This window comes from the organism of the source record quoted next (assembly GCF_019968955.1).
Source record: "MAG: Porospora cf. gigantea A chromosome Unknown PgA_NODE_297_length_23449_cov_359.937, whole genome shotgun sequence".
Taxonomy (NCBI): domain Eukaryota; phylum Apicomplexa; class Conoidasida; order Eugregarinorida; family Porosporidae; genus Porospora; species Porospora cf. gigantea A.
The window spans coordinates 1-23,449 of record NW_027151582.1 but is presented as its reverse complement, the minus strand read 5'-3'; the positions used below and the strand labels follow the sequence as shown (position 1 = coordinate 23,449).

Genomic DNA, 23,449 nt, shown 5'->3' with positions numbered 1-23,449 from the left:
ATGTAAAGTCGAAAGGCCAGAAGAAAAGCACGACATGCTTGCCCTTGTAGTCACTTAGCGAGACCTGCTTGAAGGTGCCGTTGGGCATCACCGCTTCGGCAGTGAACGCTGGGGCAGGGCGAGTTACAAGAGAAACCATTTCTGTCTTTTCACGTAAATGTAGTCATTTCCACTCATACAATATGTGGGCTCAAAGTTGGCATTCTATACGTTTTCCATAGTTTCCAACGCCTCATTCATTCGCATTATCATGTCGAGACGTTGGGTTTCTGCAATCGCTAGCTGCCGCGCTGCAACGTCTTGCAGTCGTTTCCGCCGCCGTCGTCGCTGGCGCAGCTTCAGCCCGAGAATGCAGACACCAATGGTCAGCGCGAGACCACCCAAAACTGCGCTTATCACCACACACAGCTGCCACGGATTTAACTCCTGGGTCGCCTTTGGCTCTCGTGCCTCCTGCTCTCGAGCTCCTTGCGCCGCAACCAAGACGGATTCAATGGCGGCGAAGTGTTGAGCGACCTCAACACTAGTGTCGGGGTCCAGGTTAGTAGCTGCCAGCAGCCTCGTGTTCGACAATGAAAACTCGACTGCTTCCACGAAGGCGTCATCGAGGGTCCCTGGGGCATGGACCACCTCCTTCGCCGCGACCTGCGCCTTCATGTCGTTCAAAAAGTTAGCTGTGCGAGGTATCAGCTCCAACGGCACGTCGTACTCGAAGTTCAACGCTTCTGCCAGAGATGCTAGATGGGCTGCGTCGGTGGTGGCGATCTCGAAGGCGAGCGTCGCCGTCTCGTAGAACTCCGCTAGCTGCACTTCGCTCTCGAGCCTCCCCACAGTGGGCGCAGGCGTCGAATGAGCAATAGCAGTGACTAGGGCGAAGAAACAACACCATGCACACATCTGGGTGCATGAGCATAGACCTGCGCACCCACGAAGCCGCAAGCTCCCTGCAGAGAGGTTATTCCTTGCAAGGCGACCTGCTCTCGGCGTTGCAGCCGATAGCAACGTGTGACATCTCTTCCATGGATGTTGTGGTCAGAGAGAGAAACAGCTTGTTGACCCGCCTTCAAAAGATGGAGGAGCTGCAACAGAGCATGCAAAGAGACACATTCAAAACTGAGACGATTCTTAGACACACGATAAATAAGCTGAACTCCCAAGTGAAGACGCTTCGACGTCCCCGCCTGCTGTCCCTGCACCAAGCTACGAGCGTGTGCATTCCGCCGACAGTCTGCGGTCTAAACACCCCAGGCAGCGCCGCGGCGGAGTTGGAGCGTCTGGCTTTGATCCTAAGACAACTGGAGCCTATGTTTGTCCCAGGAAAATACAGAGACCTGCTTTGCAGTGCCGAGGTCCGCTTGAGACGAACTGCAGAATTGTCAGATCGTCCCCAGGGGGACTACCTGGCGTCGAGGGCAATCCACGTCACCCACCGCGACATAGAATTCCTGGACACAGCACTGGCAAGCGAAGGCTTCATCACGTGTGACCGGCGGAGCTGGATGCGGGCCATAGCCCTGCTGGGCGCCCCAAGATTTGTCTTAGGGCACTCTTAGGCCGCCTGCAAACAGCGTCACAGTTGGAATGTGTTGGAGCCGCTCAACGGCACGTTAGCCATCGAATCTGGCATGCGTTCGATGATGTACTTGCGCTTGGCGACGCCCATGATTGGGACGCCAGGTACCTTGCGCACGCGGTTCCTTAGTTCCTTGTCATTCGTTCCTACGATGTAGCATCTGTGCTCAGTAACCCTGTCGAGCAGGCAGTCGTCGGCATACGTCCCCTTGTGGGTACAAGTAAGACGCTTTATCCTGGGATCTTTGGCAATTCGGAGTGCCAGTCGGTAGCGGTGATTCTTCTCCAGTTCACCGATAACGCAGTCGGTTACACAGATAAAGACTTTTCCTAGGAGCAGATTGATCATCCCTTGAAACATGTCCATCTTATTTTGGATACTGAAGTTGACGAAGTTTGTGTCGATCAAAACATGGTAGGGTGGCCCCAGCTGGTCGTTGTAAGAAAAGAACAACGCTGCCGGAGTCTCCTCCATGCGCTTGATCTCGATTTCCTTCTGGGTCTTCTTCTCGTCCACCCACGTTGCACCGTGCCTTTTTTCAAGCTTAGTGTTGCGCCGGACTACCTCCGATTTGTACGATTCCCGAAGCCGGGAGTCCGTCTTTTTCAGCTGTTTGGGCGCCTTCACAACAGGTTTTCGCTTCGTCCGTGCCATATTTGCACAATTCACAGAGCCGCCAGATCACAGGTACAGGGGGTGAAAATCACGGTGGTCAGCAAGCGGGTGCTTGCAAATGGGACACTTCTTCATGGTCGCGAAGGTGGTTTCCATGCATTCCTTGCAAAAAACGTGACCGCATATGGTCACGCGTAGCTCTCGCGTGTCATGCTCGTCCTTGACAAAAGAAACTTCCTCATCTGCCGGAGCGACGTCTCGGAGGCGCGGGGAGAGGATTAGCTGGCGCATGCATACTGGGCACTCCAGAATCGAAAAGAGCTTTTGGATGAGTCGTTCCCGCATCTCCGGATTCGAGAAGTCGCTGAGCCGCACATCCGATACATCGATATCCGGCGGCTTGAAATCGTCGTCGTCAATGATCTCATGCACTTCGTCAGGCGATGCCGGGCTTTTAAACTGTCGCTCGTGCTCCCTGCCTATGGACTGCATGACGATCCGCTGAACGCGCTCGGCGGCTACTATCGGCGCTGCCACACGACCGGCTTGTCGCCGACTAGCCACAATGCTATCCAAATGCTCACGCACGTCGTCTAGTATTTGCAGGATAGCCGTTGTGGTGTCTGGTAACTCGAAACCGGTGCAACTGAGCTTTTGCCGTTTGAGCGCTGGCTCGCCTCGGGATATTTCTGGGAACTCTCCTAGGTCCCACGTGCGGGACGGCTCTTCCTCGTCCACAATAAAGCCTATCTTCCGCCGTCGCCCGTGACAGGTCTCCACGTCTGAATCTGGTTCACTTTCTGGAGTCGAGGCCTCGCCCGTAGCTCTGTGCACCATTCCCCAATAAACGTCGTAGACCCACTTTGCGGTGAAAGAGCGCGTGAGGTCCTGGATCAAGCCGGACACCTTCGCGTCACACAGGCGGCTGAGCTCTTGCTCTCCAGAGTGTGCCTCCGGAACCGACGACCACATCTGCAAAAATTCGGGTAATCCGCACGACTCTGACCTCCCCTTCATTGTTTCGAATGACCTCTAAGTGTGTGCAGTTAACGTGCGTTATGTGGGCCACCGGTGGTCTTGTCTCCAAATCAGGATTTCTTATGTCTGAGGCCTCTTTACAGCCGTTTCGTACTGAGGGCTCCATAATCGTCCCGTGGACCTCTGACCAGACTGCCTTCAAAACGCCGGTTGTCCTCGACATGCTCGCGAGGATGCTGGAGCTTGTCACCGTCGCCAGCGACAAAGGCTTGCTAGCCATAGCGGCAGTCGTGGCAGGTTGCTTGTCAGACGTCATGTTTGCGCTGTTTAGCGGTCGACTGTTGATCTCCAGCGCCACGGACTTCTTGACGCAGGCGTCTAAGGTTATGAGGCCACACATGGACCCGGAAACATTCAAACTGATGTTCCTAGACGTACTGCGGGAAGTCTACGACGACATCTATTCTGCGGCGTCGAGCGAGAAATTGGATGATGTCGGACGAGACCCTAAGAAGCTGCTTCAAACACTTCAACAGCGAGCGCGAACTCAGCTGTCGGCGTTTCTCCAAGCCCTCCTGAGCTGCCACACCATTAAGCGGAGGGACCTCTTCGAGGTATTTGACACGGCTACGTTGGATCTGGTAAACCTTCCGTTCAGAGGCGTCCAGAAATGGAGCACCCGCGTCCGTACTAAGGTCCTGTACACACTCCCGGTTTATACGCTCTTCCGGGAGAATCCACGAGGCTACAGCGAGGTTCTGCGGCGCCTGACAGCAGCCCTGTACGCTGATGTCAGAAAACCGGTGGACGAGGCACTCGTCTCTCTAATTTCCGAGGAGAGCCTCTGTGCGCGCCGTGTCATGGAGATCTGCGTAGTGACCGTCGGCAGCGACTGGCAAGCGCCTAATGCCTCCTACGTCTTGGACAGGCTCCTGTTCCGGTACGAGGAGAGCCTCCCCGAATTCGTGTGTCGCAGGCTAGACCTGCTCCAAATGCACTCAGATCTCTGCGGCCACGATGGAACGCCGTTTGCTGAGCTGGAACGGCTTTCACGTCGTGCGGTGGCGCAGTGCGTCGCCGGTTTACTGCGCGTTTTGAGCTACCTGATTCAGTCGGGGGTCGTCAGCTTGGAGGCTGCCCGCAAACACGTGGGTCCCTCATTACCTGTGGTGGCTGAGATGTTCGGACGCCTACGCGTCCTGACCAAATCCAAGGAAATCACCAGCGTGGACTTCGCCGCCCTGCTGAGGCAGGAGCATCATGAACGCTGGCCGTCAGGCACTGTCGGTCTGTCGTCGGAGTGCCTGTACAGCCCGCAGGAATGCGAGGATGGAGCTGCAGAATCAGCGGTGGAATCTGCGCTGCCGGCGAGGCGGTGCGTACTGCTTACTCGCGACCCCGTGACACTTTCCGGTGCTGCCGACACCATCAACCTCCAAGACTACCTGCAGTACGTGAACGCCGCCCATATTCCGCTGTTCATGCTGATCGCGGCGCTAGTAGATCTGGGGGCCTGGACTCAAGCGGAGATTCTGTGGGACGAAATTGTCGACACAGGCGCCATTCCCCTACTCAATCAGGACGTGCGTGACGCGATGACACGGCGTTTCCCCCTCGAGGTTAGGCAACGGGGATCTTCGGCGGCCCTGCTGACCCAGACCAAACTGATATCGTGGGTTACCAGACGAATGCGGTGCCATGTTGGGTGGTCCGTACCTCTGCTGGACGCTGTTGCCGGACTGGCCCTCGAGTTGAACTCGATGGAGGGCTTGAGTATTCTGCAGATGCAAGTGTTGCCTGGGTGTTTGTGTGGCCCTGCGGTCCCGGCCGTGGTGGCTAAAGCTTGGGCCTGCCTTAAGACGTTGCCTCCTAGGTCTCGGTTCGAAACCTATACGGCTCTCATTCACCACATCGACTCTGACCCACTGACAGCTCACTTCCACTCACAGGCGCGAACTAGCGTCTCTCGGATCTTGAAGCGCATAACCAGCAACGGCTCCTCTTCCCACCGGTCAGACCTCGAGTCCGCGCTGGACAACCTCGGCATCAAGCTGCCAGTCTCCTTCAAACGTTCTCGCTTGGCCTCCCAGCACGAAAAGGACGTCCTCACTACTCTGTGCTCGCTGGCGATCCTCGACCCGATGGCTACCATGGAGGTGGTGCTACGTAACGTAGAGTGGTTTGACAAGAACGTGAGTGCTGGACATTTTCTTCATACAGTTCGGAACTACCGTGGTGCAGTCGCTTAAGTTCATTCCGGACCTGACAGTCGACATCGGCGTGATGCTTATGCTGGACCAGGTAGACGGGTCCGAGTACCAGGTCGGACAGCCGTTACCAAGGAAGCTGGTCAATTGCACTCACTTCGCCTCTCTCTTCTTTCGGCAGTTTCCACGACGAGTCATGTCGTCGTTTATGCATGTCGTGCTGCGACACCTGGAGACGGCTGTTGGTGATTTGTCATTTCCACAGCGAATCCCGTCTGCGATGGGCGACATACATTACTTCGTCGGTGAGGCAGCTATCTTAGAATTACGCAGCCATATTCGCCACTGTCGGAGGCATTTCTCCTGCCAGCATCGCGAACCTCACCGTGAACTTACGCTCGGCTCTGGCGGGCGGGCTAGTTCTGCGGTCGGTAACCGTAGACGGCGGGGGCGACCTGTCGAAGAAGGCCTTCCGAGACGCGCGAGATCTTCTCAAGGAATCGCTATCGGAACACAACCTCTACAGTCGTCTCGTGTGTTTGGTTGCCCGATGCCAGAACAAGCTCCGCTACGATTCCTGTGGGGCCAGCGATTATGCTGCTCGCATGCGGCTGATTGACGATCTCAACCTCCTCGTCCTCCAGGTTGTCGACTTCGCCGCTCTCACCTCCGTAGATACCACATCGTACTCGAGCATGACACCGGCCGTGACCACCCTTTTCAACAACATGCATATGCACCTGGCCTGTCGAATTCTACGGCCGGCATGTGCATCGCACCCCCAGTGGGAGGAGATGATGGCGCCATTCCACGCAGCACGCGCTACGTTCCCCGGGCTGCGCGTCAGCTTCGTGAACCTATTCTGGCGTTTGTCTCTCGCGGATGTGTTCTGCCCGACTTCCCTCTACCAGGAACAAATCGACGACACCACCCAAGCAATCGAGCTGGTTCGAGCACACGAGGCGAAGAGTCGAGATCGCAGCCGTGACGCCGAGAAGTACCGCAGGGCCCTCGAGGACGTTAAAGTCAAGTTACAGACCGAGCTGGCAGCTCGCCAGAAGCACGTGGCCCTGGTCGCAAAGTTCATTGCGGATTGTGACCGCTCTGAGTGGTTTGAGCCCGAGACGCCCACGCACGTGGCAGTGGCCTCCTTCCTAACTTGCCTCGTGTCAAGGCGAGTGGTGGCTTCATACGAAGACGCCCTGTTCTGCGCTAAGTTCATCGAAATCCTGCACTCGATGGTTATTCCAGAGCTGAATCTGCGGGACGTTACAACATTCTGGACCTCGCGCATCACACAGCGAGTGAACGTCTGCACAGAAAACGAGGCAGACGTTCTGGGCGCCTTTTGCAGCGAGGCCCTTACATTCGCATCCTCCCAGCACCCGGACCTGGAAACATGCACCCTTTGGGAAGGCAACATGTTCAACGCTCTGTCTAGAGGCTTGGGGCTCGCAGATTTGAGGTGGATTGATCTTTCTTGGACGGAGGTGAGATGTGTAGTCAGATTCCTGACCGCTTGTGAAGGCGCATACCCGCTTACGACCAAAGTCGGCCAGATACTGTTGAAGGCGATACCGTCTATAGTACAGGGGTCCAAGGACAAGCAATGGAAGGATATCCACCTTAATGCAAAGGCGCTGCAACGCAATCTAGAGAAGCACCGGACGAGTTGGATGGCTCACCCTGACATTTGCGTAGACTTGAAGATGGCAAAGCCCCAAATCTCGGCTCCCTCGATTTACGGCTCAACTTCTGAAAGCCGCGCAGAAAAGCACGACATTAGAGGAGACCGGATCTCACGAAGTCGAAGCGATGGCAAGGATACAGCCTTTTCGAAGAAAGACAATAAACCGGCATCACCAGCAAGAAGAACGGAGAGGCCCGTATCAGAAGCCCGCCGCAGCGATTCCAAATCGGAATCCAAATCAGATGACAAGTCGGAGTCCGTCAAACGACATCCCTTCGAAACACAATCCATAGAGAGCAAGCGTCTGAAGGCTGAAGCCTTGAAACAGCTGAGCCAAGCGAAGGTCTCCCCGGATAACGGCAAACGCGACCGGCACATCACATCCGACGAAGGCCCCCCGAAGAAAAAGGCCCGCTCCTCTGATACCAAGTCCAGGCTTGCCGACCGCCCCCTCAGCGACTTCTGCCGTCGGCCGTAGAACTCCTACGTCAGGATAAATTCCACACCGCATACATATAGCAAGCGTACGCCCACATCGGACACACTCCTAGCATCATGTGCCCGGCGAAAACGACCAGCAACGCCCAGCCTGGCTGGTTTCGAATGTACCACGCCAGGCCTTGAAGATGGTACTCAATCAGAAGCTCAGCGTGCTGAATCGGAATCGGCGGCGACATCGTCAGCTGCAAGGCGTGGAGTCGGTAGTCCCTCTTTCGCGGAAGCCGCATCTCCTCGAATAGCGGGAAGACGTGTGTAAAGGATGCGCTACATGTGAAAGGCACCAACGATCTCACTCTCGAAACCCTAAGCCGTAGAGGAGGCCTCGGCCGTAACCCCAAAACCAGGAAGGCACCTGCCTTCTGGGGACGAACGATCGCCTATGCTCCGCGATCACCGCCAGTGGTCCAACCTTCAAGCTGGCGTGCAGTCCCACTGGCCACGGAGGTAGCTCTGGCACTATCAGCGGCGCAGCCCTCTCCTCGTATACGGCGCGTGAAGCCTGCGAGCTGACCCAAGGACTGCTGTAGAGGTGTGCGCGTGCATCGTGTGTCATCCGAACGGACATGCTGAGGAGGAGCGGTTGAAGCTTGTTGATAGTGCTATTTAGTCGTTGCTCCTTCAGTACACTAGCCCCAAGTGCAGTGATCTCCCACCCTGTAGGTTGATCGAACTTGACGAGGCCCACAGCACTCGGACGCGATACAACCTGATCCCGAGGCACGACCTGGCCGTCATACGAGTTGTAAAATTCGTGACCAGAGGCCTGAAATGGTTGATAGTCGAAGTGCAATGGTAATCTTTCAATGGGCTCAGGTACGGTGAAAACCTTCAGTGTGAGAAAAGTTACAAAGGAGCTCACTACAGCCATCCACAACAGTGCCCAGAACAGCAACAACGGAGGAAGAACCACCACGAAGACAAACCACGTCACCCACTTGGCAGACTGCACCAGGCTGTGCAACGTGTCGGCCGCCATACGGAAAAGTCTGGCACGCTCATCTGTGCCGTTCGACGCAGCAGCCTTGAGGTCCGACTCATCCAAAGGCTCGGCCTTTACTAATGGCATTTTTTGGTTGAATTTTATGAAAGATGGAACGCGCAGTATTTTGGGAACCAACCCACAGCCACTGTGTGATCTCTTCTTACAAATCCGCATAGCCATTCCGGTAGGCTCAATACCACTTCCACCATGTCACCCTCTCGTAAGGTGAGCAAGTCATCCGTTGGTGGCAGTGGTGAGAAGGGCACGCCGACTGAATGAGTTGGACTGAATGAGTCCTGGCGTCGTAGCGTAGAGAACTGCCGCTGTAGAGCCAAGCCCTTCTCCCGCTTTAAGATAAAAGGAAGGGCCTCGCATGTCCGAGCTGACCTATATAGGGCGATGAGTTCTTTCCATTTTGGATCGAGGCCACAGCATGATTGAGGCTCTGCAGAGCGTTTCTGACCTCCGTAGCAGACAATCTGGTGTGCCCAGTAGTTGGAGTATGAGCCGTTCCAGGAGCATTTGTCGCAGGCAATGTTTAAGGAGGCCAAGAGGTTCCACAGCTCCTTGCAGATGCCTTTGGATGTGGGGGCCACTGGGAGGGGCTCAGCAGTCGGACAAAGACACACAGGGCTGCGTGAGGAGGTCACCCACGACTCACCATTTGTCTAAGTAGCCTCGCGAATCCCAGCAATCGAAACAGACTGTATGTCCGCAGTTCAGTAATAATGGAAAACTCAGCACCATTTTGCAAAGAGGGCAGGTGACGGCGGCTGCATCTGCGGGCAAACGTCTTGGAGAGAGCTTCTGATGAAAAACATACCTGACTTCTGAGGGGTAGACGAACTCCGATACGTTCTGGCGTCCTTCCGCCTCTTCGCGCAGTTTTCGATACTCGTCACACCAGGTTCCATCCGTCCTGACCTGTCGATCGGGCAGCAGCTTCACTCCTGGTGTTCGTTGAGACAAATAGTCTAGGGAGGGATGGTCTAAGTCTTGAAGCCCTTCTTGTATTGTCGCGTCAGAGAAATTGTCCAATGACACTGGGTCCGTGGACAGCGATTGGGCCTCTGAGATCAGTCTCAGGAACTCGGCCATCACCAGGCAGAGAGTGCGTTGCCTCTCCTCGGGAGCTGAAGGACTTTGATCAGAGAACCGCCTCTGTCCTCCACGCGCAGGCGTTTTTGCAGAGGCCGTGGTGTCCGATCCTGAGTCCGCAGCTGAACAAGCTTTTCCAGGGAACTCTAGAAACGACGTTGACCTGGAGGGGAGCATGCGGCAATTCGATATTATCTGCGAGCGAAAACCTCAGAAATTACTAAAACTGCGTCATGCTGCCAGAACTCCTCTGCCGTCCTTGCCCTTTCAAGGGTCTGGACATACTTCGCGTGCCAATGTGCCGCATCTGCCTGACGGCGAACTGTTGCTTTGTACTGCAAGAGCAAAAGATCGTCATTTATGAGTTAAATGACGCATCACTTTCTACCATTGACGCTGGAAGACGACTAACCTGTATCGCACCGTCAGATCATGACAGAGGAGTCGTCGTGGGCTGCCATGATGGTGGGTCGTCAGCATGATCAGTGCTCACATGTTCCAGGCAGCATACTCTTCCTGCGGGAGTCGGGGGACTTCACTTTTGACGAACCCATAGCGGTAGACGATTGCCCTCTGACCGAAATAAGACTGGTGCACTGCGCAGAGCGCAGCCAGCTGTATCTGTGCTTCAATGAGGACCGTGAGTGTTCTGTAGTGCACATGGTGGATGGCTTGCCCGTGATCACCGAGATGCCATCTCTGCCTCCGCACGACTTACTTTTCTTCTACGCGACGCTCGCCAGCCCTGCTGGCTGGACTCTGCGGACGCTGCTGCTGCAGGGAACATCCTTGGGCTTTATAGCGGAGGCGAAACTTGTCTACGGCTCAGACGTGCATGTATCTGTCCTTCGGCGCGGATCGCTAGCAGTGCTAAAGCACCACGGTGTGACTCGGATGCTGGCTGCCTCACTTCACGGGCCCACGGTTGTGCTGCTGTGCGAGATGGGCTCAAGAGTCTCCGCATTCTCTCTGCGTTTGGCCAACATGGCTGTTATAACGAACATCCGATCGATACCGCTGCAGACCGCGGAACTCACGCACCACACCACTGAGGAAGCACTCTTTTGTGTTGGGCGAGGCACGCTGTATCGACTAACAGTGCCCACGTTGGAGGTGGAGGAGACTACGCTGCCGCTGCAAATGCGGGTAGCGTTCTGTGCTGGCAGCAGCCTCTCACTGGTGGGCGAGCGCGGAGTGATACTCGGGAGGTCCCAATCGGACTCGGCGCTGTCGAGTCCGTCGACTCCTTCCATGAGCAAGACACTCAAGCTCCAGATGCTCGTCGAGAGCTCCCGACTTTCTTGGGCGACCAGTGCAGACGCCTTCCTAAGCTTGATGTCCGATATGCTGGACGAGACCTCCAACCGCTCGTTTTTGGTAGCTCAGGCCTCCATGGTCCACTTGACCACGTTGTCGGAGACGCGAACTCTTCTCTCGGATCTGTATAAGCTCGTCGAGTTCTCCGGCACGCCTGACGAGACCAACAAGGCGCTCCAGTGTTTGACCAGTCTTTCCTGTAGATTGGCGTTGCACTCCAGGGGGTACCAGGAGTGGTCGCCGACGGAGTGGCTGAAGACTGCACGAACGACGCCTGACAAGCTCTGCATGGGCTGCCTTCCTCTGGGTGACCTCGAGGGCGCGGCAATGATGCTCCCCCTGGCCTCTGTGTCTGACTGGGATGTGAAGGCTGTTCTTGATGCCGTACCGCTGGTTCTGTCGGAGCCCACTTTCCGAAGCCTCCCTACGTGGGTTCGCCATGCGCTTGTCCCACGGCTCCAGGACCGCCAGTTGCCTGAGCTCTGCTCGTGGCTGTTCGATCGTGCGTTGTGCCTGTACCTCCATTACGGCCATTCGGAACCCGCCCTGCTGTTCTTGAGCTGCGTTTTTGACGGGCCGGTTTTGGTTCTTGGCGACAGGCTCTCAACACTACTGAACGCCGAGCCAGAACAGGTCACTGGCAGGCCCTACCGCGGCGCTTCGGCCTGCCGCCTCCCGCAGCGGAGCGTCGCTGTTGCGTCGCTTTGCGCCGGATGTAGTCCCCTCGCCTCATTCACGTTCGTACTGGGGCAAGTGCCGTGTGTCAACCGAGTCAAACGCCTGCACAGTCTATTGGTGGCCGAGCTGTTTCTCAGTCGGTTCGGCTTCGGGGGCGCCCTTGAAAAGGTGGTTGGATGTCACGGCGATACCGACGTGCGACTGTATATCGAGAGGACCCTTCTGGCTACAGTGGAAGGCGTACCTTCAAACAGTCGACTGGAGGCCGAGATGACGTCCAGTATTCAGTCTCTGTGCGAAATTCTAGACGTCGACATCGACGTTATAGCCTGCAGGCACGCAGAGAATCTCATATTCAGGCTCTCTCTCGCGAACGTGCCCAACGTGGAGGTCGAGAGGAGGGCGATGCTCATGATTCGCCTGGTCTCGGACGCTATGATGCGGTTTCAAGTCCTTAAGAAGTACCTGTCTCTCTCCTTCGTGGGCCTCTCCGAATCCTCAGGCTTGACCAGCTTCTTGGAACTTGTCAGGACCTGGGGTTTAACCACTGCGCAGAAGGCTGAATTCTCCAACCTCCTTCTGCGGCGGGACATGAATCGCATTCTGCGACGATACAGCGTGGTGGCTCCTGGTAGTATCGTTTCGCATCGCGTCCGAGTACGACGTCTCATGCGTTACATAGTCTACGCTGGCACCGTGGAGGACTCCTCTAGCGGCGGAGTCTCTGGGTGGCAGGATCTGCTGGCCCTGCTCCCTATGATCGGAGCCTTCGTGCACTCGGGTGTCCCTTCTGTGGGGTATTGTCTGCGAGAGCGACTGGTGAGCACTTGCAATCTGCAGAGCATCGTGAAGCTCACAGAGCGGCGCCTCGCGGCTGCCCTTGTACCGACGACAGTGCTAAGGGGCGGCTGGGTCGACGTTTTCAAGGATAGCGACTGGTTCGCTGCTATCGACAGCACGCTGCGACCCGTCCTGGACGGCACCTTCCTCTGGGACAGCGGTCGCGCCGGTGTGGCAGAGTTCCTCCAGCACTGTCGACTCGTCATGAACGCGCTGGCGTCTCCTTCTCCAGACATTTCCAGTCAGACGGAGGTCTTCATACTGGTGCATGTGGCCCTGAAAGTGTTGGAGTGCATGCTAAGCGCTGCGCAGCCTGACCCAGTCATTAACCAGGAGACATACACGGCTTGGAGGCAGCTGGGACAGGCACTCGTCCAATTCGGTCTAATCCTGCCTGTATCCGTGGTGGAGACAGCCACCATGTGCTTGTCGGATCCCTGTCCTGTAGACCGCCGCACGCTTTTTGAGGCTTACGCCCAGGAATTGATAGGTGTTGTCATAACCGAGCTGGTGGAACTGAGGCGGTTCGGTCCGACACTACCCCGCCTACACCGCCTAGCCCACCTAATGCGGGCGCCTCCTGGTCACGTCAGTCAAGCGCTTCTATCGGAAGGTGTCAGCCGGGGCGCTGACGTGCACCAGTACCTGCACCTCTTGTCAGCCAATACGGTTCCCACGGCCGACCAGTGTCTGGAGTATCTGGTGATGGTCTCTGACATGCTCCTGCAGTTCGAGAAATCGCTCACCCACCACACAAAGGCATGCCACCTTCTTGGCGCCATGGTCGCTGCGCTAGACTCCGTCTGTGATTGCTTGGAGCACGTGCCTACTTCGCAGCTTGGACGGACGATCAAGCTGGCCTCCGACATGGCGGCGGCAGTACAGCTACTCTTCCTGTCTGAGGATCTCGACATGTTTTCCCATCTGACACAAAGGATGCCGATGTGTATGCTGGCCAGGTCGTTTGCTGAAGGCGAGCCGGACTCTGACGATGCAGGCCCTTCGCTGTCCTGGATAAAATCTGTGCTGTTCGAGCAGTGTTACAAGGATGTCGCGGCCCTGCTGCCTTCCAAGAAGATCTTCTTGAGTGCTGTACGTGTCACACGGTTGAAGAACCAAATCCGGTTCGGGGACGCGAACATTCTGTCGCTGGAGCCTGGTCGGTGCGTGGATATCGTGGATGACACGCTGCGAGCTGACCTCAAAAGCCAGTTTGCAATGCTGAGCGACAACGATCATCACACGTTTTCCTGTGCGATGGTTCTGAGACATCCCTTGCTGTTCGCTGAGTCAAGACTGAAGGTTGCCAAGGCGTTTTTCAGAAGGAACTTGCAAGCCGCAGTAGTGGACCCGGTTATAGTGGGTGGGCTCGCCCCCTTGTTGGGCCGTAACGAAGTCTACGGCAGCATCATGAAGAGCCTTGCGGCCACCAATGACAAGGGTGCTGCGCCGCTGGCTGGCTTCTCGCAGCTGGGCGTATACCTCAGTATCCTCTACAAGGACCGCAACGTCATTGAGAAAATGCGAGGGTGGCTGAAGTTGACACATTGGGGTATCGTTCTCTCGTCGTTTGGCATCCTCTTTGACCACACGAAATTCTTCGAATCCGCTTGCAGCGGGTACCGATCTGACTTGCTTCCGCTTCTTTTCGTCAAATCTCGGTTCGATCTCTCCTTGGCCTGCGGCTACGCACTGGACACTGGCATCTCCGTCAATGACGTGCTAGTGCAGTGCGTCTCTCTTCAGCTGCAGCTGCGACCGCTGTGCCAGCGGCTGATCAGTGACGTCACTCCCCTGCTCTGGTCCTTCTCTCCCGCCGATAGGATCTCTTCTCTCTGGGACATGGCCCTACCCTCAATTTCGCCCTACGACTACCCGAAGTTGAAATTTGCGCTGAAGTGGCTGCCCAAGCAGTTCGAACCTGGCCAAGTAGCCATCGCTGTACTCGGCGTCCTCTGGGAGCATGTCCGCGTGGCTCCGCCGTCCCCTACCGAGGCGCAGTGGGTGACAGCTCGACCCTACTCCCAGGTCGGCAAAGGCCAACAACAGGAAGCCAACGCAGCATGCGTAAACAAGCTGCCGGCGATTCTCTTTTGGTCCGGAGATCGCGACTTGATCTGGAGCGTATTGGGACCTGAGCTGACTGAGGTTTCCGCCACCTACCTGCATAAGCTGACAGTTACGGGCCATGTCTCATGTTTGGAGATCGAGTTGCAACTATTCTGGAATCTCGTTTGGAGATTTCAGACGGCATATCTCAGTTTACTCTCACTGCCCATCAGCAACCTGTTACCCGAAGACCTGCAGTACCATGTTCGCCAGTACCAAACTGCGGCGTATCTGCTCACAAACGCCCAGTGCGTAGTCGCAGACTCGGAGCCATTGTCAACTCCCCAAATGCTCGACCGAAGCGAGGCCGCGTGCTGTGAGCTGCTTCGCGAGCGGTTGGCCGCCCTCAGCGGGCTACGTCCCGAAACAGCTGTTGCCGCTGGCTATCTTATGGCACAAGTGGTTTGCAGCGGGAGCTCTTTGAGCGTGCTGGGCCTGAATGTGGGCGCTTCACTCCTCCAACACACCGAGAATTTCGATACCAAAGCTACGGACTCTGCACGCGTCTCCCTGACTTATGGCATTCCGCCCTACCTCCCCTCCGAAGCTTCTCGTCTGCAGTCCTTCTCCCAGCCCAAAACTCGTGTACTAAGGGATCACGTGTGTGCTGAACTTCGGAGGCACAAGATCCAGGCGCTTCTGCGTGTGTACGGCTTGCAGTGCATGCTACCGCTGGCTTTAGCGGAACCGACACTGGCGGCGCTGGCAGTATGCTACCACGCACCGCCCATCTGCCTATTTTGCACTCCTTTCCTTCTTTCCAAGCCGGAGCACCGTCTGGTCGCGAGAACACTGACACCGGCCACCCTAACGCGCGTACTGGATGGGTTGGGCACTCTGGGAGGGGTTGATGACGTCAAAAAGATGAAGGAGACGCTGCTACGGTATGTCATGGACGGCGATTCACCAGTGGAGGTCTACAGATCTCGCGCACTCAGAGGTTCCGTTCGGAAACGGGACGACATGGAGCGTATCTTCAGCGACATCTGCGAGCAGATGAAAGTCAAGCTTGTCCAACCAGTGTTCAACGGAAAGTCGCTGACTCCAGGCGTCCTAACGTGGCATGACGCCAGCGACGGCCTGGCTTTTAATAGCATGAGAGTCCTCAGAGCGGCGATGCTGGCAAAAGGCCTGCCAAAGGGACTTAGCAAGCTTCTGGTAGGCGCATTCAGAGAAGGAAGTCAACCCAAACACAAGACGCAATCGTTTTCTACGGTTTTTTGCGCTGCGCCAACGGAGGACATCTCCGTCATCTATCGCAACGACGTCGAGGATTTGAAGCAGATCTGGAGGCACTATGTGTACGTCCAGGAGCTCCAACGACGCGGAATGCCCCATGACTTCCAAAAGTTTTTCTCAACCAACAAAGCGGCTTTGGTCCGTGCTCTATGGCGGCAGCTGATGGTGGACAAGGCGTCATCCAAAGGCCAAGCGTGGGTGTTGGAGATCGTAGGGACCATGATACTGGACTTTGGTATGCGTGACTGGGAACAAGCAATCCGCGTGCTGGAGCAGACCTCAGACTGCTTGAGGCAGTACTTGATCACGTTGCAGCTGCTGCCGGCATCCGGTGAGTCCGGGTGTCGCTGGCAGTGTCCGAAGCCTAACGAGATGAGCTCACTTTTGGCCGTCGCCGTGGATCTCGTGACGCACGCGCCGCAGCTTGCAGGTCCTCTGTCTCCTAGCAGCGTGCATCAGATGCTGGGCCACGTAGTGGCCATCATCATGCTCTCCATTCAGGCTGCAGTGGGCCCAGGGAAGCACGCCGTGCGGCCCGTACTGATCGGAGTTCCCGCACTCGTGGCTGCCTGCTTGTGTGTGGGGGAGTCTGATGTGTGGGACGAGGTCTTCGTGGGGATGTTGGGGCTTTTCCAGTGCGTTGGGGACTTGGAGGAAACGCAGGCAACCGGGTTGAGAGATATCTTCGCTGCAGAGGCCTCCGCACTCTGTCTGGATGTCGCTGACCTCACCAGCGACGTACTGCTAGCAAGAGAGATACTAAAATTGGCTGGAGTCCTGCGAAGGCATGTGGACCTAAGCAGTCTACTCGCCCGGTGGAATGTTGAGGGATCCAGAGGCTTGAGTCTCAAGGTGATGCTCGAGATGGAGATTGGAGAACTAGCGGAGACTAGCCTGCTCATATTGGCGGAGAACCAATCCCTGTTTTGTCACCCTCTGTGGTGGGCCAGCCTCCCAACGCGTCGAGATCTGAAGACGGCTATTACCGAGCGGGTATTAGCCCTTGAGAACGATACCTGCTCATCTCTACGATTCTGCTGCTACTTCGACGACAGCGGCAAAGGCCAACTACTCACTCTCTTCCTTACTGCGGCAGGCTTGACCAGGGAAGCGCTGATGGCACACCTGGCTGGAGACGAGGGGTGTTTAACCGCGGATCAACAACAAGCTCTCAAGGAGACGCAACGCGCGCTGCTCTCGCTGATGGACGACGACGTTTGTCGGCCTGTAGTTCGTAGTTTGTGGTCGGCGTTGAAACCCCCCCTTGTATAACCTGATGAGTGTTGAATCTGAAGTGTACGATCAAATCACCAGTTCTTCGTCCGTCTGAGGGGTGGCGGCTCGATGCTTTCCTGGTGGTTTCGGTTCATTAGACGCAGGGGGTCGTGAGGGCTCGCAAGCAAGGCTTGTGTGATCTCTTCCTCACGGCAGAAGGGATCGGCCATGGCTGCTGTGCCGCTCCAGGGGTAGCGTTGCCACTCAGGGTGGTTGGTACGGATGCAGTGGGTAATTGCATGGTTGATGATTGCGAAGAATATGCTGTCGAACTGTGGAGTCCAATCATATCGTATTCGCCTGCCCTCTTCATCTTGCATCGTCCATACACTGTCAAGTCTGTCTCGGTCCTCCTTAATGTTCAACAGCATCATCCTCTTGGAGCGTCTGTTAGCGAATGAGGAACTAGCCTGAAGCAGACTCGGCGCCAAAGACAGGCGACTGGCGTGCCGCGATGTGAACCCGTCTGTGCCCTCACCTGGCGCCATGAGCTGCTGGAAGGCGCTGGAATCCACAGCGCCCGTGATCGGTAGGCCAGTGAGCTTGCTTAGCTGCACATCACCCCTCTTAATTCGCAACCGCAGACCTTCAGCACCTTCGCTGCCGCCCTCTTGGGACATAAAAAAGTTTCGCGCTCGCTGCTCCTCGTCGTCTAATGGTTCCGAGATCTCGTCCGGCTGTCCGTCAACGTCGTGGCCGATAGTTCTTGTTCGATGCAACGCAGGAAAACTTTGGTCTGTGACTGTAGACGGAGGAACCGGACTCGTCCATGAGTTGAACCTGCTCTCCGCCTTGAAAGATGTAGTCCGCGAATCAGAGGAGTGCTTGAATACGATGTCTTCACTGGGCTGCGTCAGGGGTGCACGCAAATCGTCCGTCGCGAAGGAGTCTTCATGGCGGCCAGAGTCCGAAACAGATTCCTCACTCTCCGACTCAGACTCTGCAAATGACACCTTAGTAGGAAATCGCTCCGTGGTGGCCAGGTCCAGTGCGCTTGTAGTCATTAAGGGAGCTTTCGCAATGCTGTTGGAAGACATGGCAAAGGTGCGGCGGATGGAGTCCTGAATCAGCAGTTCCAGAATGGAGGGCTGGCTCTCTTTCGTTCTCGCAGCGATGGATGCGATCTGATGAAGGTTTAAGTGCATCATTGCACATCGCTTGACCAATCGACAGCACACCCGATACGTCCTAAAACATGCACTTCTTAAATCAAAGTGCTTCGAGAGGATTTCCACGTCCCTGTCCGGGTTCATCGCGGCAATGACTTTCAGCTCCTTCGACCCGAAAGGCATTTTAGCCTGAGGCCAGTGAAACCAGACCCAGTCGAACGTCGTGACGTCCAGTGAATCAGGAAATGTCAAGCCGTGGTCTATCGGGTACAGCACCATACTCGCGAGACTGCCCTTGGGACCCATCATGTCCACCTCCTCCTGTCGAATTTCGTCCTCGAGCCGCTTCTTCTCCGCTTCCACCGTGCGAGTGCGCTTGTGGGGTGGCACCCAACGGTTCGCGACGTGGCGCCGGACGTACGGGGCCACCAGGAGATTTCCATCGTTGCGGTCCAGGTTCATTACGCATACGTCGAACAGACCTATAAACATATGAGAATGATGAAATGAAAACGAGACAATAAAGTATCAAAAGAATAATAATTAATGACAAGGAGGCCTCACCTGTTCGTTGTACATGGCACACCGAGAACTGTGACGAGGAGTAGTCACTTGCGCAATCTGCTGCCGGCACCAGCTCTTGCAGAGAGCCCTGCTTCCAGTACCGTCCGCGGCCTAAGTCCTCTGATGTGGTGTGGTGCAGCTCTGTGGGGGACGTGGCATATGATTTCACGAGGGAGGTCATTTTAGGCTGCAGAACCGTTAAGGAACATAATAATTAGATTCGCATACGTCAATATCCTGGTTGTAGCAGTACGAGGGGTGGTAGCATTCGACTGAGCATGTTGCTGGCACTCGGAAGAGTCCGCCGTACCTCTGGTCGATCCAGTAGCAGATATGTTCACGGACGAAACCCTCTCCAGACAAAACGCCCGTTCTAAAGCCCTGCTGACCGAGCTGGCCCAGCAGGGCCCTAGGGTTGTTCGGAGAGAAGGGCTCCTCGTCCTGTGGCTTGAAGATGGCGACTTGGTCACCGCGAGGGCCCATCATCCTGTAAGACCCGGAAGTACCCTCTATCGCTAGCCGTGGGACGAGTCCTTTGAGCATGCCGAGGCTCACTTCGTGCAGCACCTGCTTCATGCGAGGGCAAGGAGGAAGTCCAACTGCGCGAATGCCCGCCTCGGTGACTGTATCCTTGAGTTCCCACACGAAGAGGATGAAGCCGTCTCGGTCATTGAAGCTGGCCAAGGTTCGCTTGTTAGCGACTTCGATTCCTTTGAAAGAGACCTTGATGTTGTTGGGATGGCAGGCCGTCAGTTGCAGCGTTTTTATCAGTAGCCGTTTCACGATTTCGACACTTGAAAACAGAAAGCTCGTCACCACAGTCGTAGTCTTCGTAGTAGCGTGCATGCACAGCACTGGGATCTCGTCCGGTCGCAGCCCGTCTGACGAGTCAAGCCTCACGAAATGGGCCGCCGGCATCGACAGCGCTGCTCTTAGGCCAGGAACCATTCCATATTTGCAATAAAAACAAGAGAGGTAGAATCGTGTGTCAGCAGCGTGGCGTGTCATGTCGCCTTCTCTCCTGCCGGCTTGCGCTTCATTTAAATGCACTTAGAGCTCCAGCCAAATTTTCGATGTTTGATCTACAGCCTTAGATGTGTGACGAACAATTGTCACCGGGCACTTCAGGAAGTAACAGGTCATCATCCACCGGGGCACATTGGTGCCTTCGCAGTCATCACTAAAGGCTCATTATCGCCATGGGCAAGCTCAGCAAGGACCGACGTGACTTATACTACAGATTGGCCAAGGAGGAAGGCTACCGAGCCCGCAGCGCCTACAAACTACTGCAGATTCATGAGAACATTGGGCTTTTTGATGGCGTCGAGCGTATAGTCGACCTGTGTGCCGCACCCGGCAGCTGGTCCCAGGTCTGCCGGCATCTCAAACCGGAGGCCAAGGTCGTGGCTGTGGACCTGCAAGAGATGGCCCCCATAGTAGGCGTGCACATCCTCCAAGGTGACATCACAGACCAAAAGGTGGCCCTGAATATTCTCTCAGTGTTCGAGGGACACCTGTGTGACCTCATCATATGCGACGGCGCGCCTGACGTCACCGGGCTGCATGACATCGACGAATTTGTACAATCACAGTTGTTGCTGGCAGCATTGAGAATATGTACGCTCTTGCTGCGCCCTGGAGGTTCTTTCGTCGCCAAGATTTTCCGCGGAGAGAGCGTTTCTGTTCTCTATCAGCAGTGTCGAGTCTTCTTCGACACTGTGACATGTATGAAGCCGGCAAGTTCCCGTGTGTCATCATTTGAGGCTTTTGTGGTTTGCAGGGGCTTTAACCCCCCCGCTGAACTCACACGAGAACACAAGGCGAAGCAGACAGCCTTTGCAAGTGAGCAGTTCATGAATCCAACATACAGAATTCTTGGCTGTTGACAAAATAGAAGAGCACCTCCTGGACACCTCTCCGCCGACGCCAGCCGAAGACGCTGAAGACGAACGCGACCTGATCCTCGGAGCCGGGACTGCGGCGAAGGCCAGGGCCGCAAGCGGTCTTCCCGCCAACACCAAGCGCAGTACGCCCTGGTCAGTTGAGCAAGTCGTTCCGTACTGCGTCTGCGGGGACATCAACGCCATGGATAGCGACGCCAACTACTTTGTGGAGGCGAGTGCGGAGTTCAAGCCACCAGTGCAGCCTCCCGTGTTTGCGCCCTACACACAAGCGATAAACGCGAAGAGGAGCAACCTCGAGGTGGCCACGTGGTTGGCTACCCGCTCCGGGAGGCAGTCCCGCGGGCTGAGGACTCCTGCCGGCGGGTCAGCTCTCCACGAAGAAACTGCCGGAAGCTGAGAAGGTCGAAGCCGTAGTTGAAGTTGTCCTGTGTGGTGTCAGAGAGCGGGCAGCTGTACTCCCCTGTCTGCCAGTAAAGCATAGGAAGGGAACTTTGGTCGTCGTCGATGTGGGTGAAATCCTTCGAGCTTACATGCTCTCTGTCGCTGAAGAGAATCAACTTCACAGAGGCGCTTGTATCAGTTGGGAGTTCAGCCTCTGGCATTAGATATAATTTGCGATTTGCAGTTTCCTTTCGAGTACGGCCCGTTTGAGTGACAATTGTTACACGTTAGACGAAGTTTCTCGAGAGGGGAATGCAGGATCCTGGCTTTGGCGTCGAGCCACGAGGCGTGATGCCACTCGCTGGCGTCGGCTGGATGTGTGGGCCTGGAGCACAATGCACCAAAAAAATACCAAACAAATAATAATTAGTACAAATAATACTTGACAGAATGAACCCACATCATCAGCTACCGCAGGGAGAGTCAGATCCGAAGACGACGGCGCGTTGAGCAGGTTGGCTCTGAGTTCCTCACCATAAAAGGAGTCCGGCGCCACCGCCAGACTGAAGTAAAACTGCGAACGGAGGGTCTGCCCCGTGGAAGCCAGCTGTCTGCAATCCGTCGCTGGTAAGTGGGCAATTCGCAGATGAAACGTGTTGTTGAACCACGCTTTGGGTGAGTCATCTGTGCTTTCCTCCGTAACTGAAAATAGAGCTAGCCCCGATATGAGGACTGCCTGTATGAGACTCCCCAGCGCGCTCTCACAACTCCGACAATATCCTGCATCTTTACAGTCTCCTTGGCCGCATCCCCCATGACCCATGACTGACTAAACGCCCAGGTGGATATGGGCACCCGCAACGTCAGCACGAGTGAGACTACAGTTGTGCCGCAGAACTTCAGCGCCACTAGTGAGGCCAGGTTGTAGAGCATGTTGACCAGCATGTAAATGCTCACCACAAAGAACGCGCCGGCGCATTCGTCGCAAGGCTTCAGTCCGTCTGGGCCGCACTGGAAATTGTTACCTGCTCAATTATTACCTATCAGATTCTAATAAAATCATGGCCTTACATTTCTGACGATACTGTTGGTTCCGTACAGGTAGCACTGTAGTCCCCAACTCAGCGACATAGGAATGTCGCGAACATCGATCGCTTGTGCCCCCAGTATGGGGAGCGACTGGAGCGGCAGAAGGAAGAGTGCAATTTGGATTTGGTACAGGGCCACGAAGAAGGACACGAAGTAGACATCCATGGGGTAGCGAGTGAACGCGATTTCCTGGAATCAACGTTTTAAAAGAGACCATAATAATAAAATGACTTGTAATAATACAGACCTTGTACAAATTGGAAAAAGTGGCTGGTACCACTGACAGTAAAAAGACGACGATAAAGATCACATGACCACTGGTTTCTGAGGGCTGCAGAGAAATCTTCGAGATGGACACTCCAAGCAGAACGATCACGGCGCCTGCAATCTGGTTGGAGGAGTATCGGACTCGCAGGCAGATGAACGTAAGCAGCATGGAAATAGGAACGCTAGTCTGGCCCAAGATTACTTGGGTAGACCCAGGGGTGTAGGTGCCGCCGATGAGCATCAAGGCAGAGGACAGAGCGTCAATCAGCGCCATCACCACGAATTTCCTCTGCGGGAAGCGCCGCAGCGCGGCGGGGTAGCCCCCCCAGTTATAGGCCACAATCAGCCCGAAGAAGGGGACATAGACACTGGAAGTCAAAAGATTCAAGAACAGTGAATAGTTCGGCATCACCGAAGTGATCTTCTTGAAATAGAGCTGATTCAGAACACTGGCCGCCAGCAGCGCGACGGCGCTGCCTGACACGAGCACGGACTCCGACCTCATTTGCTGATTTGATGCTTTGATAACGTTCTGACACCGAGCTCAGCAACTCAACTCGAAGAGCACATCTGTGGAACCAGATGTCCAACCGGTAGCATTCTTCTGAGGTGACACTTTTATACGCGAAGAAGGATTCTTCTTAATCATTTGTGCAGTGCATTGCCGGCAATATACTTGAACGGCAAATAAATGAAATAAATTGTCACTAAAACTATAGCTTGTGCCCGATGCGGAAATTCTCTCCTGCGAACACAGCCTTGTCACCGAGTGCTTCCTCAATACGCATAAGCTGATTGTACTTCGCCAGACGCTCAGACCGGCAGGGCGCTCCGGTTTTGATTTCACCAGTGCGAAGTCCAACAACGAGGTCGGCGATAAAGGTGTCCTCGGTCTCGCCTGATCGGTGAGAGACCATGACGCCCCAACCAGCCTTCTGTGCATCCTGGCAGGCCTTGATAGACTCGGTTACACTGCCGATCTGATTGACCTTCAGAAGTAGAGCGTTGCAAGCCTTCTTCTCAATGCCAGTAG

At 55.5% G+C, this 23,449-nt stretch overlaps 12 protein-coding genes across 21 annotated transcripts; 3 read left to right on the top strand and 9 right to left on the bottom strand.

Moving 5' to 3' along the window:
• Window positions 1–204: 204 nt before the first annotated feature.
• KVP18_003082 (uncharacterized protein) lies at window positions 205–897 on the bottom strand (the record flags this gene model as incomplete). The annotated part of the gene is made up of 1 exon (XM_067954519.1): window positions 205–897. The coding sequence occupies one exon, from the start codon at window positions 895–897 to the stop codon at window positions 205–207; it is 693 nt and encodes a 230-aa protein (XP_067810300.1).
• A 673-nt stretch (window positions 898–1,570) lies between these two features.
• KVP18_003089 (uncharacterized protein) lies at window positions 1,571–2,227 on the bottom strand (the record flags this gene model as incomplete). Its single annotated transcript, XM_067954534.1, has 1 exon — window positions 1,571–2,227. One exon carries the CDS (start codon window positions 2,225–2,227, stop codon window positions 1,571–1,573), a length of 657 nt encoding a protein of 218 aa, XP_067810314.1.
• Window positions 2,228–2,254: 27 nt separating this feature from the next.
• KVP18_003083 (uncharacterized protein) lies at window positions 2,255–3,160 on the bottom strand (the record flags this gene model as incomplete). The annotated part of the gene is made up of 1 exon (XM_067954520.1): window positions 2,255–3,160. One exon carries the CDS (start codon window positions 3,158–3,160, stop codon window positions 2,255–2,257), a length of 906 nt encoding a protein of 301 aa, XP_067810301.1.
• Window positions 3,161–3,213: 53 nt separating this feature from the next.
• KVP18_003087 (uncharacterized protein) lies at window positions 3,214–7,541 on the top strand (the record flags this gene model as incomplete). Of its 3 annotated transcripts, XM_067954529.1 has the most annotated exons (3): window positions 3,247–5,358; window positions 5,387–5,678; window positions 5,707–7,541. In XM_067954529.1, 3 exons carry the CDS (start codon window positions 3,247–3,249, stop codon window positions 7,539–7,541), a joined length of 4,239 nt encoding a protein of 1,412 aa, XP_067810310.1. The 3 variants fall into 3 exon arrangements, with proteins under 3 accessions (XP_067810311.1, XP_067810310.1, XP_067810309.1); XM_067954528.1 differs by lacking the exon at window positions 3,247–5,358 and having other exon boundaries at window positions 5,450–5,678; XM_067954530.1 differs by lacking the exon at window positions 5,707–7,541 and having other exon boundaries at window positions 3,214–5,415.
• A 10-nt stretch (window positions 7,542–7,551) lies between these two features.
• KVP18_003085 (uncharacterized protein) lies at window positions 7,552–9,821 on the bottom strand (the record flags this gene model as incomplete). Of its 4 annotated transcripts, XM_067954523.1 has the most annotated exons (4): window positions 7,552–7,828; window positions 7,858–8,615; window positions 8,711–9,179; window positions 9,208–9,821. In XM_067954523.1, the coding sequence occupies 4 exons, from the start codon at window positions 9,819–9,821 to the stop codon at window positions 7,552–7,554; spliced, it is 2,118 nt and encodes a 705-aa protein (XP_067810304.1). The 4 variants fall into 4 exon arrangements, with proteins under 4 accessions (XP_067810304.1, XP_067810307.1, XP_067810306.1 ...); XM_067954526.1 differs by lacking the exons at window positions 7,858–8,615; window positions 8,711–9,179; window positions 9,208–9,821 and having other exon boundaries at window positions 7,552–7,791; XM_067954525.1 differs by lacking the exons at window positions 7,552–7,828; window positions 8,711–9,179; window positions 9,208–9,821 and having other exon boundaries at window positions 7,854–8,630.
• A 255-nt stretch (window positions 9,822–10,076) lies between these two features.
• Window positions 10,077–17,099, top strand: KVP18_003081 (uncharacterized protein; the record flags this gene model as incomplete). Its single annotated transcript, XM_067954518.1, has 1 exon — window positions 10,077–17,099. The coding sequence occupies one exon, from the start codon at window positions 10,077–10,079 to the stop codon at window positions 17,097–17,099; it is 7,023 nt and encodes a 2,340-aa protein (XP_067810299.1).
• A 35-nt stretch (window positions 17,100–17,134) lies between these two features.
• KVP18_003084 (uncharacterized protein) lies at window positions 17,135–18,956 on the bottom strand (the record flags this gene model as incomplete). 2 transcript variants are annotated; one of them, XM_067954521.1, is made up of 2 exons in its annotated part: window positions 17,135–18,693; window positions 18,776–18,956. In XM_067954521.1, 2 exons carry the CDS (start codon window positions 18,954–18,956, stop codon window positions 17,135–17,137), a joined length of 1,740 nt encoding a protein of 579 aa, XP_067810302.1. The 2 variants fall into 2 exon arrangements, with proteins under 2 accessions (XP_067810302.1, XP_067810303.1); XM_067954522.1 differs by lacking the exon at window positions 18,776–18,956 and having other exon boundaries at window positions 17,135–18,703.
• A 17-nt stretch (window positions 18,957–18,973) lies between these two features.
• KVP18_003090 (uncharacterized protein) lies at window positions 18,974–19,723 on the bottom strand (the record flags this gene model as incomplete). Its single annotated transcript, XM_067954535.1, has 1 exon — window positions 18,974–19,723. One exon carries the CDS (start codon window positions 19,721–19,723, stop codon window positions 18,974–18,976), a length of 750 nt encoding a protein of 249 aa, XP_067810315.1.
• A 251-nt stretch (window positions 19,724–19,974) lies between these two features.
• KVP18_003088 (uncharacterized protein) lies at window positions 19,975–21,076 on the top strand (the record flags this gene model as incomplete). 2 transcript variants are annotated; one of them, XM_067954531.1, is made up of 2 exons in its annotated part: window positions 19,975–20,617; window positions 20,646–21,076. In XM_067954531.1, 2 exons carry the CDS (start codon window positions 19,975–19,977, stop codon window positions 21,074–21,076), a joined length of 1,074 nt encoding a protein of 357 aa, XP_067810312.1. The 2 variants fall into 2 exon arrangements, with proteins under 2 accessions (XP_067810312.1, XP_067810313.1); XM_067954532.1 differs by having other exon boundaries at window positions 19,975–20,661.
• On the bottom strand, window positions 20,994–21,281 carry KVP18_003086 (uncharacterized protein; the record flags this gene model as incomplete). The annotated part of the gene is made up of 1 exon (XM_067954527.1): window positions 20,994–21,281. The coding sequence occupies one exon, from the start codon at window positions 21,279–21,281 to the stop codon at window positions 20,994–20,996; it is 288 nt and encodes a 95-aa protein (XP_067810308.1).
• A 59-nt stretch (window positions 21,282–21,340) lies between these two features.
• KVP18_003080 (uncharacterized protein) lies at window positions 21,341–22,921 on the bottom strand (the record flags this gene model as incomplete). 2 transcript variants are annotated; one of them, XM_067954516.1, is made up of 5 exons in its annotated part: window positions 21,341–21,445; window positions 21,521–21,796; window positions 21,826–22,071; window positions 22,132–22,338; window positions 22,397–22,921. In XM_067954516.1, the coding sequence occupies 5 exons, from the start codon at window positions 22,919–22,921 to the stop codon at window positions 21,341–21,343; spliced, it is 1,359 nt and encodes a 452-aa protein (XP_067810297.1). The 2 variants fall into 2 exon arrangements, with proteins under 2 accessions (XP_067810297.1, XP_067810298.1); XM_067954517.1 differs by having other exon boundaries at window positions 21,341–21,796; window positions 22,364–22,921.
• Window positions 22,922–23,129: 208 nt separating this feature from the next.
• KVP18_003079 (uncharacterized protein) lies at window positions 23,130–23,449 on the bottom strand (the record flags this gene model as incomplete). 2 transcript variants are annotated; one of them, XM_067954515.1, is made up of 1 exon in its annotated part: window positions 23,130–23,449. In XM_067954515.1, a coding segment is annotated over one exon (320 nt), but the record flags the coding sequence as incomplete, so codon positions are not given. The 2 variants fall into 2 exon arrangements, with proteins under 2 accessions (XP_067810296.1, XP_067810295.1); XM_067954514.1 differs by having other exon boundaries at window positions 23,130–23,333.